Consider the following 12,831-nt stretch of genomic DNA (forward strand, 5'->3'; position numbering starts at 1 on the left):
ATTAATAATGTCATCCAGCTGGCGAAAATCAGCTGTTTTCTCTCAAGTCTAATGTCAAAAATGTGACCTCTGTTTACGTTTTTATACCCTCAGCCTTATGGCTAATGAGGGTATATATATATATATATATATACATATTTTGATACGGTGAAAATGTGTCTCATCGAAATATTGGTTTTTGACCACATGTTTCTTTGGACCAAATCCGTTTCAGACAATTTGGAGTCGATTTACAAATGTCCGTCTTTATGTCTGGCCGGCAGATGCGCACGATTAGGGGAGAATTTGGAACCATTCGGCATTTTTTTAGAGCTCTATATCTCAGTACTTATTCAACAGATATAAAAACTTTATGGCTGATTATTGTCCTCTGATACTAAATTATAAATAGTAGTACCACACAAGTAAAAAAGCGTTAAGTTCGGCCAGGCCTGACAGATCCTTGAAATGAAATTATAGGGAACATACCTATACCGATATTTCTACAAACCGGTTTATGTAAACCATTATGTACACCAAATACAAATTTCAGCAATTTTCAATGAAAGCGTGGACTGATGATAGAATATACAATCCTCAAACTACTGCAATTTAGATTACAAAGTTATATTACCTAGTGTAGGAATTAGCGAATATGTAGGGTTATAATTATATGAGGGCTATACCTAATTAATTTGTCTCAATTCTTTCTTCAGGAGGTATAATTATATAGGGGAGATGCCTTAAATGCTGCCCGATATATACCATTATCGTCAGGTTTGATTTCTTTTCCGATCGCTAAATCGTCTCAGAATTCCATAACATGTTGGGTAAAACTGATTATTTCAAGTATCGGCTATCCCCTATACTATGACAAAATACGCCTACACACGGAACTAATCATTCTTTCTTCAGGAGGTATAATTATATAGGGGAGATGCCTTAAATGCTGCCCGATATATATCATTATTGTCAGGTTTGATTTCTTTTCCGATCGCTAAATCGTCTCAGAATTCCATAACATGTTGGGTAAAACTGATTATTTCAAGTATCGGCTATCCCCTATACTATGACAAAATACGCCTACACACGGAACTAATCAGCTACACACGGAACTAATCAGCTAACTATATTAATATAAGAAGGGGGTTATATGGGAACTACCCCTAAAAGGGGCGAATATTAATAATTTTTGTAGGAAGATTTATTACCATATGCGACTACAAAATACCAAATAACAGCGAATTCGGATGAAAAACGCGCTCAAGAACCCCAAAATACTGAAAATTGAAGGTGTTTTATATGGGGGCTACCTGAAAAAATTGAACTATATTTATAATTTTTAGTAGAGAAATCTGGTACCCAATAAGAACCCAAGTTTCGGCGAATTCGGTTTACAAACGCGCTTAAACCCCCAAAATACCGTAAATTGGGGGGTACCAATATATGGTACCAGAAAAAGTGGACCGATATTTATAATTTTTAGTGGAGACAATTGGTACCCATAAAGAACCCAATGTACCAAATTTCAGCGAATTCGGTTGAAAAGCGCGCTCAAGAACCCAAAATATCGAAATTGGGCGGTACCCTTATATGGGGGATATGCCTAAACGTGGACCGAAATAACCCGTCTTCGAACTTGACCTGCTTATCTGTCTCAATTCTTTCAGAAGATAGCGTGATTACAACAGACGGACGGACATGGCTAGATCGTCTTAGAATTTTACCCTGATAAAGAATATACATATATATGTATAGGGTCGAAAATAATTATTTCGATGTTTTACAAGCGGAATGACAACATTAATAAACCCTCCATACTATGGTGGATGGTATAAAAATCGAAAACCAATTCGAATTACTGATGATTCTTGCAAGTTCACATTTTGTATTTTCATTTCTGTGGAAAAACATTCCCACCCCTGAATTCATTATTCTGCTAATGGCTTATAACAGCTGGATTTTGTTTACAAACAAAAATCATGCTATGCATTTGGTTTGCCTCTTCTTTCATTCCAGAACGTCACGAAGTGTTTCCATAAACAACAAATGGAGAATGGCAAGATGACGAAAAAGATTCTGATGGTTTGTATGGGTAAAAATCTAAATACAAATATACTGTTTTAAAAAATAAAAATCTTCATCCCCTCTATTTATAGGAAATATCTGCCGCTCACCCATAGCCGAGGCGGTAATGCGAAAGGCACTACAACGCCGAGGTTTTGATAAGGAATGGCTGGTCGACAGTGCAGCTATGGTTGGTTATCATTCTGGTTCTTTGCCCGAAGAACGTGCCCTCAATGTTCTACAACAGCATGGCATTCACTATGACAAAGAAGCACGAGTTATAAATTCACAAGATTTCCAAGAATGTGATTATATTTTCGGTATGGATATGGATAATGTTGCGGAACTTCGTAAAATTGCTCCATCTGAATGTAAAGCAAAAATTATGCTATTAGGCGATTTTGGTCTACCGGAAACGGAAAAGATTATACATGATCCATATTACGTAGGTTGATGCTTGAAGATAATGCTCTGATTGGTATAAAAATGTATTTTGATTTTCTTCTTTTTTTCAGTTTCTTGGCGAAGCGCCATTCGAAGAGGTCTATGATAAATGTGCGGTGGCCTGCAAAGCATTTATAGAGGATATTGTTATGAAAGCTCAGTGATAAAAGGGATTATGATGTATTTTTTTATATTGAAAAGTTGATTTGTTTTTCTATGATTTTTTTTAAATAGAATTTTTATAAACATTTAATTTTAAAAACATTTTATAATTTATTTAATGTGTGTAGTATTGCTCAGAATAATATCCATAATACAAATAAGAACTAAAATAATTTGCGATGAATGACCTCAGAATGAGGTGAATTGGTTTCGATCAACAGAACTGCTGCAACAATTTAAGCCAAGCCCAATTGATCAAATATATGGATCTATAACAATATTTGGATCAATATTAATTCAGGATCTGCGAGTGAAGTGACTTCCGCATTGCATACTTTATCGCCGTCCTTCCAAGAACTATCTACTTTTAAAAACATGGTCTCCGAGTGAAATGCCTACCTTATTGCTCATTTTTATACCCTCCACGGTAGTGTGGTATATAGGGTATAATAAGTTTGTTTTTCCCTCTGTAATTTTGCATAGAGTTGTCTTTTGTCTTGAGACACGACAAGTTCGAAGATGGGCTATATCTGTCCACGTTTAGTCATAGCTCCCATATAAGGGTACCCCAATTTGAACGAAGTAGCTGTAATTTGGTACTTTAGGTTCTGATTTTGTATCAATATTTTGAGGAAACCCCTATAACGGTACCAAAATTGTCGGTATTTTGGGGGTTTTAGCGCTTTTTCAACCACGTTCGCCGTAATTTGGTATTTGGTAACAAATATCCCTACCAATAAATTATAAATGTTCGCCCCCTTTGCGGATAGTCCCCATATAACCCACTTTTTATATTAAAATAGTTAACTGATTTGTTCCGCGTGTTGAGGTTGTCCCCAATAGGCGTATTCCACCATAGTATGGGGGATATTTTGTACTGGAAGTTTCTCTAGACGATTATAAGAGGAAATATCCATCTGTTGTAATCATTTTACCTTCGGATAATATCGAGATAAAATAAAAAAAGTGGGAAAAATATAATTTAATTTGGTTTTTGTCAAAGAGGTTTCGGATTTAATGTTGATCAAACCGGTTTATTATTCAATTCGCTTCAAATTAAAATTTATAACATGTTGACCAAGGTCTATATATAAAGGTCATCCAGTAAGTGCAATTGATATCTAAATTTTATGTCAAAATATATGAAATTCAAAAAATTACCATAGTTAGCATTGACAAGGGCATCGACAAAAATTTCAATTTGTTTTAACTTTTGTCCTAAAATGCACAAAATGTTTAAAAAACAACCAAAACAACAACATCTGACAGAAAATGTTGACATAGGGTTGTATATTTCCTGAAATTCACCTTCTTGATGACCTGATATTTGGGCCATGATATTGACCCTTTGTGGGGAGTTACAGAAGGAGTAAATATAATCGGAAATGATCTTGACTTGGCAAAGATAATAGGTTGTGCAATGTCTGTTATAACTCGGAAATTCCTTTCACCTGATATTGGATTTATAAATGTTGAAATTTTTGACCATAAGTGGGGGAGGTACCAGAAGGAGTCCACTAATGAGTCCCATCTTCGGGCTTGATCTAGACATGGTAAAGATAATTATTTGTGCAAAGTTTGGTTACATCGGAAATTCTTTTCTACTGATATTGTATTTATATTCAGGAGTGGACCAGTGGGTCTCATATTCGAAATTGATCTAGGATTGGTAAAGATAATAAGTTGTGCAAATATTGGTTCAAATTGTACATCTCATTCGCCTAATATTGAATTTATATACAGTGAAATTTTTCACTATTTGTGCGGGAGGTGCCGAAAGGGATGAACCAATCGTCCCATCTTCAGACTTGATCAAGACTTGGAAAAAAAAACAGGTTGTGCAAAGTTTGTTTCAAATCGGACATTCGTATCGCCTGATCTTGAAATTGAAGTATTGAAAATTGTTACCCTTTATGGGGTAGATACCAGGAGGAGGTGGCCAATTCGTCCTATATCTGAACTTGATCTAGGCTTGGTAAATATAAAAGGTTGTGCAAAGTTTGGTTCGAATCGGACATTACTTTCCCCACATTCGATTTATAAATATTGAAAATCCTAACCAAATGTGTGGGAGGTACCGCAAGGAGTGGACCCAATAGTTCCCATCTTCGTACTTGGTAATGATAAAAAACGGTCACTCCCTTTAAGCGCACCAGCCGTCCAGACAGACGAACTGACAAGAACGTCAGTTTCGAGAATGAAATATATCGGCTAGCATTTAGACCTAGGTCCCATATAATGATACTCCCCGATTTTCGGTAATTATTATATTCGCTTCGAAATTGAGTTATATCGGTCCTTAATTAGGCATAGTCACTCACATAATGATAGCCCCAAATATTTGCTAATTCCTACACGATGTAATCAATATTGGACCCGCTTTAGGTAAAGCCTCATATAACTTTGTCCTCTGAATTTCGGTATTATGAGGATATTATACACATGTTCCACCCCATCAATATATATCAATAAAAATTACTAAAATGTGTATTTGGTGTGCATTATGATATACAACAATCGATTGGTAGAATTGTCCCCATTGGTCCACTTTTTGGAATGTTCCCTATATTTTCATTTCAACTACTTCCAGTATAGCCATGGTGGAGGGTATCCGGTCGAACTTGCTTTTTTCACTTGATTTATTTACTCTTTATTTTTCCAGCAACTTAGTCCGACTTGCCGCTTCAACCCTTGCTTTACTATTCTCTGTAAAATAATAAACACAAACATTCAATTATTTGAATAAAAAAATTTAACAACTTTATTACATTTTACTTGCTTCTGTTTTGTTTGTTTTCTCTTATAAACTAAAGTATATATTTATATATGTATGTAGTATGTTGTTGTTGTTTTTATGTATTTAATCATATAGTATATATAATTGTAAAATTATTACACACATTCATTCTCTATAATATAAAAAAAATAATCACCAGCAACTTATGTCCATCCATTCATTCATTTCGACACATCTATTGCCACACATCGCCAATTGTTCCTCCATATGAATTAATCTTGTCCCCGTTTTATTCCAGTTTCGTCGTCGTCATCGCCATTCAACAATTTTCATCTTTCCATTTCTTCTTTGCTTCAATTTTCGATTCAGGTACCAGTGAACTTTTAACACCGCCCAATATATTTGTTGTCGCCTGGGTAGCCAAGACGGCCGGACAAACAACAAGTTGTGGAACTTGACGCATAACAGCTCCAACAGCACCGGTTAAACCTTTTTGATCGTGTTCCGCCACAGCGGTCTCTATTAGATTATTGGCCGAATCGTTAATGCCATCTTTGACAATTTGATAGGCGTTCACCACTCCCTCACGAATATCTTTTGGTCTGTGCGTTCGTCGTTTATTGCCACGACGTGAACGTTTCAATTGCCGTACAGAAGGTCCAGGAGAAACCATATCAAACGCCGTCTCTGCAGTGAACTGTAGCAATTGTATGAGGCGAGATGTAATTTCCAATGCGGCCAGTATGGTTCGAGCACTGAAACTTTGTGCACCCAACTGCAGACCCCGTATGATGCGACCATCTTTCTGATAATGTTCAATAGGTAGCCAAAATAGATCATAGATACCCTGAAATAGTTGCACAAATGCATATGTCGGCCCCACACCACTCAAAATCTTGGGCAATTGATTGCGTTTGATATCCCTTAGCCATTCCTTGCACAGATAATTGAAAACCTTCTCAAAACCCAGAATGCCTCGGCGATAGACAATTTTCCGAAGAATTATTTCAGAACATTGCAGTTGACCCAAACCCATAAGCAGCCCTGCCACAGGACCTTTGGACAATTCCACACGACGTCCATGATAATCAAAACATATGGAGATGTCAGGACTGAAAATGATTTCACGGAAATATGTGGGTGAAGTATCGTTAGGGGGTGATTGTTTCGCTGTCTTCTTCGTCGGACTGGTACTACTTTCCGATTGGGTGTCATCCATTAGTATGTCCAAATTTTCATTGACAATACGCCGGGCCCGCAAATCCTGTACAGCTTCTGGCAAATCTAAGTCGCTGCACAACGTGGCTGTCGGCGGTGGTGCTGGCACTTTGGGCTTGTCCCCTTCCGGCTTGTCGCTGTCACAATTTTTACCAAAATTGGTAAAGAAATCCGTTATAAATTCCAATGTGTCCTGGTCGATGTGCAGACGCAAAGGTGAGAGAGATATTTTCAGAGAGCATTCCTGTGCTGGACTTTGTTCGGGATTTGGTCGTACATGCAGACACTTAACCACCACCATATGTTTCATACGACGATTTGAGAAACTGCTGCTATTCGCATTGTAAAGGAATTTATTGATTTCTGAAGTTTGTAGCCGGTCCCTTATTTCCAGCTCATTTACCAGGAATACCTGACGCGAGGCATATGCAGCATGCAGGGGATATAGTTCGTATGAGAAACCCACCTTGCTGAGTTGTATTTCCACCAGTACTTCGTGATTACGATTCTCGCCACCCTTCGATTTCCAGGTTAATTTTTCTTTGGGTTTTTTAGCCGTCTGTGGTCGACATTGGTTACTGGCATTCGAAACACCATGACGATATGCTTCGGACATGGTTGCTGTCTCAGCGGAGGATGCTGCTGTTGTTGTCGATGTTGTACTGCAAGGAGTTTGAGCAAAATCATGACCACCATACAAATGCCAGGTGACCGTCATTTCACATAGGGTGTAACGTAGATCGGCTTGTGGAAATGTGGGTGGGGCTTTTAGAATATCATTATGCGAGGATGGCAAGCCAAAGTGATTGTCAACAATGCGCAAAGGATCTTCGGATATTTTGATGTCTTCGAAATCCAATTCCACACGCTCCTCGCCCACAATAAAGCAATAATCGTCCTCCGAGGAACATTGGCTTTGCAGCTCTTTGACGGATTTTTGTTCTGCAACAACACCGAAATCACCTTTAATTAGCGGTAATGGTTCACCGACCGCAGCACTCGACGATGTACAGGGAATATCAAATTCTTGTGGGGTATTGGCCATGGCTGCAGCGGCCACATCTTTTGACGCCTCATCGGGGAAATAGAATAATTTCAATTCATCTACTTTGGGTGGAATAGTGGTCGTGGACATGGATGATGTTGACATATCACTTGCCTGCAGGACATCAACACCATCCTTCACGGCCTCAGCCATTAGCTGGTTAACGCGCTCCTGATGCCGATCACTGATATCTGCCGATGTTTGGGACTCGGCCAAAAGTAAGTCTGAGTCTGAACACAATGAAGATTGTAAAGATTCCTTATCACTGGCCTCTTCATCTTTGGCTATATTATTGGCTATATAGCCAATCAATTGGGCAAAGGCACTGCCCGAATCGTAGCAAGTCCTTAAATGGACATCTTGCAGCGAACATCTGAGATCTAATTTGGGATGTTTCTCCGTAGTCTCACCACTGATGCGTAGTGATATTTCCAGTAGACCGAAATCCAACACGGGTACCATATTGGCCGAGTCAATAAAGGTAACACGGTTGCTGGGAAGCACCTTGTTTGTATCATGAGGAGCAATGGAAAAGACACACTCCTCCAGGACAAAACGTAAATTACAACCTGTCATGGTGGAAATGATGTTGCTGCTCACCGAGAAGTAGAACAGCTCTAGCACCGCACGATAGGGAAAGTTGTCGGGACGAAAATCAATGGCACAATCCCATAAATGTAATTGCATTTCCGAGACCACACTAAACGGTTCATAACCTTCAATGGGATAGTCCATGACATCGAGGAAATCCAAAAGTTGATTCAGCCAAAAATACGATGGAGCCATGAGAATATAGCGGAGAGTGGTGTTTTTAATGCCTGCGGTTATTTTCAGGCGTTTAATGTGTTGCGGTAGATTTTTCTTGATTTCAATGGCCACAGTGACCATTTCACTGCGTTCGCCGGGCTTCTGGCCCACAATACCTTTGGTTAGACCTAAGGGAATTTTGTAGATGGTCGCCTTCATAAAGTCCTCTATGTGAGCTTTGCTATCACATCGCAACGGCGAATTCATGGGCACCACCCCACCATGATACATTTCAATTTCATTGACCTGCAGGCAGAAGTAGGCCAGGCAGGGATCATCACAGTAACCAGTTAAACTGAAAATTCTCAAATCTTCAATGTAGAGCAGAAATTTACCCGACACCTCAGGCAATATGTGATTCTCGGAATCGCGGACGGGTACAAAGATGGCAGCAGTGGCTTTGCCAACTTTTATTTCCACCGAACATCTGTGGCCATGGCGGGTATTGTTGAAATCTTTCGATGATGTTAACAGCGATTTAAAGTTTCGTGAAGTTTTATGTCTACGACGTTGTGATGTTAACGTCTCATCATCTTCATCATTGGTATGTTCATCGTCACCATCGTCGTTATCATCATCCTCCGCTAAGTCGTCGTCATCATCATCATCGGCATAATTTAAATGATGTTGCGACTTTGTTTGTTGTTGCGGTGGCTCACCAAATGGATCATTATCGGGCTGTTGTACAGCTGAAATATAAACCGAATCCATCAGACCCAAATTTGGCATACCCAAAAAACTTTTCTCTTGCATCGGAGTTCCAGTCAGATACGGAGATGATGGTTCCCACATAAACAAATCAGAGTTTAGGCGATTATAGATCAACTCAAACAGTTGCTTCGATTCCAAAAACAAATTAAGGCTGGGAAAACTTATGCGTATTCCAATCACAGATGAGGCCATTGATTTTTGGCAAAATTCATTTATTTCATGAGTTTCGCCTGGCAGTAAAATAGTTTCGGTAACATCAGACTCCATTCTTGGCTGGGCAGTGCTACTCTGGCGACAATTACGTTTCGAACTAAATGGCAAAAGGGGTTCTTCATCTTTGCCAAAGACATAGCTATCCTTGATGTCTATACATATTGAGGGATATTCAAGTTGGGTGGCATCCTTGCCGGCGACAGGTGTGGTTGCTTCACAGCGAGTATTTAAAATGTGGGTCTTTTCCTTCAGACCATCTTCACAGTAGTAAATATTGATTTCATTCGATGTCAAATTTATTTTATTTTGGCAGTACTTAAGATGCATCTGTTCCAGGGAGAGTAACAGGAAATCGGGTCTAATATTTTGTTTCCACCAGGGAATACGTTCGGGATCATGAGCAGGTTTTGCATCGACAATGGGAAATCGCAGATGAATATCTAAATTGGCGCAATTTAAACTTATCACTGTATTATCGCTGCTTGGTGCCGCATCACTGTCGTTCAATGTTGCCTTGGGGCAGGTCTTAGCCGGGGTTTGAGCAAACAAGGCACCCAAGCGATCGATAATCGAAACATCAAATTCCAATGTGCATGGGGCCAAATCAAAATTGACCGTGGTTGATGATTTATTTTTTAAATTATTGGAATTTATCGAGTTGATATTCAAAATTAATTCGGATCTTATTTGGCCACCGTCTCTTGTGCGTTTACGTTGACCGAAAGCCAACAGTTCGGTTACCTTGCCTTCGAGAACCTCACAAAAGTCCAATTGCGTAGCCGAGACGGTGGCATTGAATTGCAGCAGGCTTTTGTTGCGATTCTGTTTGCCCTCTGCCACCAGGGGTTGCATACGCACCAAAATGTGATTTTTATCACAAAGAACATTGGGAGTGGCCTCTTGATCCTGATGGCCATCACAAGACCCCTGATGTTGGACCAATTCAAAAAATCTTTCTGACACATTGGTCTGTTCATTCACACTTTGTTCATTGTAAAGACTTTCATAGTAATTCGATGCGGACTCCACCAAAATATCCTCCTGCAAAACTACCCATACAAATGAGCCGATCTTAACCACAAAATTAGAAATTTCCCCGGACGAATCGAGATTTGTGGGTTTACGCTGATAACGTGAAACACTAGTCAGCGTGCTGCGTGAACTCATCGATGAACTTAACGACTCGCAATATTTATCTTGACTACTGTGCAAATTCCGGTGTATGGTGTTTGCATATTGTATGTGATGCGGGGGAGGGGGGTCATCAGCACTGATCCATGCCGACTGATTGCTAAGCATGCCACCCCCGCCCACTGTTAGATTTTCATAGCCATCCGTTGTTGTGGTTGCCTCTCCCGATACATGTACCACATCGACATCATGCAGGCTGGAATGCTGTGTTTGCTTCTTGGGGTTTAGATCATCCGTAAATGCTTCTATAAACTCCAATATCATTTGTATTTGATGGGGCGAACATATGCCACAGATACCACCCAATTCCACATAGAAGTAAATTTTAGGGCCCGTCACATCCTCCGATTGTTTCACCTTTACCTGGACACTTTGCTCCCCGTTCAATTGCAAAAGGGGGATATCTTGTTGATTACTATTTCCCATTGCCTCCGAATCGGATTTTAATTCTTGTGTATAAATATGGGCTCCCCTCAAGCTTATGTTGTGCTTTGTGTATGTGGGTATGCGATTCAACATCTCCTCCGTACTGTCCATGCCCTGATGTTGTTGTTGCTGCTGCTGTTGTTGTTGTGTCGTGGCACTTTTCTCATTGCCCGTCTCATTTTTATACAACACCTCTTCGAGATGCACCTTAAACGCAATACCTTTGAGCGTACTCACCAATGGGTGTTCTATTTGTATGGTAATATTTGTAAACTTTGCCCTAATGCGATTCAGAACATTGTCAATGGTCTCGGCGAATTTCTCTAGACCACCTATTGTTGTGTGTGCAGTCGCATTTGCATCTTCTGACTCATTCTCTTCTTGTCGCATATACTCCTCGGCCAGTTGCAGCGAACTGCTAACCGATGACCACATCGATTCGATCATGGAGGTTCCATCGTGTTCCCGTTTAACGGGTCGCATGCACAACACCACATCGGATACCTCGATGGCACTGTCGCTTGTCATTAGGGCATTCCAGGGCACCGACAATGTCAGCTGGCCTATATGGCCATCTGTGAATTCCAATGGCCAGCCTTGGGCCTCCAATAACTCATTCAAAGTCTCCACACGCAACGAGACATTTTTGATTGTGGCCTTGCCATTGTATAGCTCGATGTTCAACTGTTCCAAGTTGAGATTCTCATCGAGAAATTGGCCCAGATACCGTTGCAGTAAATAACGACACGTCTTATTCTTCAGCCCATCCCACACATTAAACCACGACATATTTTTCTATTCTCCACCACACTCACGTCGTTCTCACGTACGTCTCGTCTAAGTCTCGGTGTGATTTTTTCCCTTGAAATTGTTCATTAAATTGGAATTATTTAATTTTTCGTTTGCTGTTGCGTTATTTTCTCTACTTTATTATTTATTTTTCCGTGTTTATGTTTATGCTTTTCTGGCTATTGCGTATTTGTATTGCTCTGCTAGCTTCTGCTTCTGTGTGTTGTTTTGAACTAACAAAGAAAACAAAGAAAATTCATAGATGAATTGAAAAACGTTCCACCTGCTAACGAATAGGGGAAAAACACAAGTAGAATAACGAAATATTTACGAATGAGAATCAGCGTGACCGTTGTGCCACTAAAGTGGCAATTTTGCCACTTTTTTTCGCCTTTGCTACTTTTGTGATACTTTTTGATTTTGATACAAAATGTGCCACTTTTTGAATTTTTGTAAAACTTTTTGCTACTTTGTGCCACTTTTTTTAAAAAAGTACATAAATTAAAGCGATTTTTCATAAAACATAATGATTTGTTTTGTAATATTGTATCAGACGGGTTCTAGGGTTCAGTTTGTAATAGACGGAACGATTTTTATTTTTATTATTAGGTCGCATTCGCATTTCGGTTTGTTGAATTTTCGATTTCTATTTGTGAATAACAGTCTGTTTTTATAAAATTCTAAACGAACGAATTCGAGTGACTTATGCCATGTTCCCGTCGAACAACGTAGTTCGCTCTCAGAATTACGTACATGAATTAACCCGTTCATACAACACTATTCTTAATTCAAGTCATCAGAGTTTTTTATTTCAAACTTTTTGTTTCTTGTTTTACACCAAAATTGTAACATGGATCTAAATAGAAAAAATAATTCTCTTTCTCCTGACTATAGCATGAACCCATATCAATTTACTTTTAATTCATGTTTTCCATTTTTTCTGAAAATATTGTTGTTTTCATACATTTTTATAAAATTTTTTTTTTATAAAAAATTGGAAAATTTTTGTTTTGGTTTCCCCACATTTGTTTCTTGTTTTGCA

At 39.1% G+C, this 12,831-nt stretch overlaps 2 protein-coding genes across 2 annotated transcripts; one reads left to right on the forward strand and one right to left on the reverse strand.

Annotated features, from left to right (window-relative positions):
* The first annotated feature begins 2,043 nt into the window (after positions 1 to 2,043).
* LOC133334871 (low molecular weight phosphotyrosine protein phosphatase 2-like) lies at positions 2,044 to 2,654 on the forward strand. Its single transcript, XM_061543185.1, has 3 exons — positions 2,044 to 2,074; positions 2,139 to 2,491; positions 2,562 to 2,654. The coding sequence occupies exons 1-3, from the start codon at positions 2,044 to 2,046 to the stop codon at positions 2,652 to 2,654; spliced, it is 477 nt and encodes a 158-aa protein (XP_061399169.1).
* Positions 2,655 to 5,708: 3,054 nt separating this feature from the next.
* On the reverse strand, positions 5,709 to 11,789 carry LOC133334872 (autophagy-related protein 2 homolog A-like). Its single transcript, XM_061543186.1, has 3 exons — positions 10,125 to 11,789; positions 9,119 to 9,908; positions 5,709 to 9,043 (listed from the first exon to the last, which is right to left on the reverse strand). The coding sequence occupies exons 1-3, from the start codon at positions 11,787 to 11,789 to the stop codon at positions 5,709 to 5,711; spliced, it is 5,790 nt and encodes a 1,929-aa protein (XP_061399170.1).
* Positions 11,790 to 12,831: the final 1,042 nt, after the last annotated feature.

Source organism: Musca vetustissima, unplaced genomic scaffold (assembly GCF_032173495.1).
Source record: "Musca vetustissima isolate MV318-11 ecotype Yass unplaced genomic scaffold, APGP_CSIRO_Mvet_v1 utg106830, whole genome shotgun sequence".
Classification (NCBI taxonomy): Eukaryota; Metazoa; Arthropoda; class Insecta; order Diptera; family Muscidae; genus Musca; species Musca vetustissima.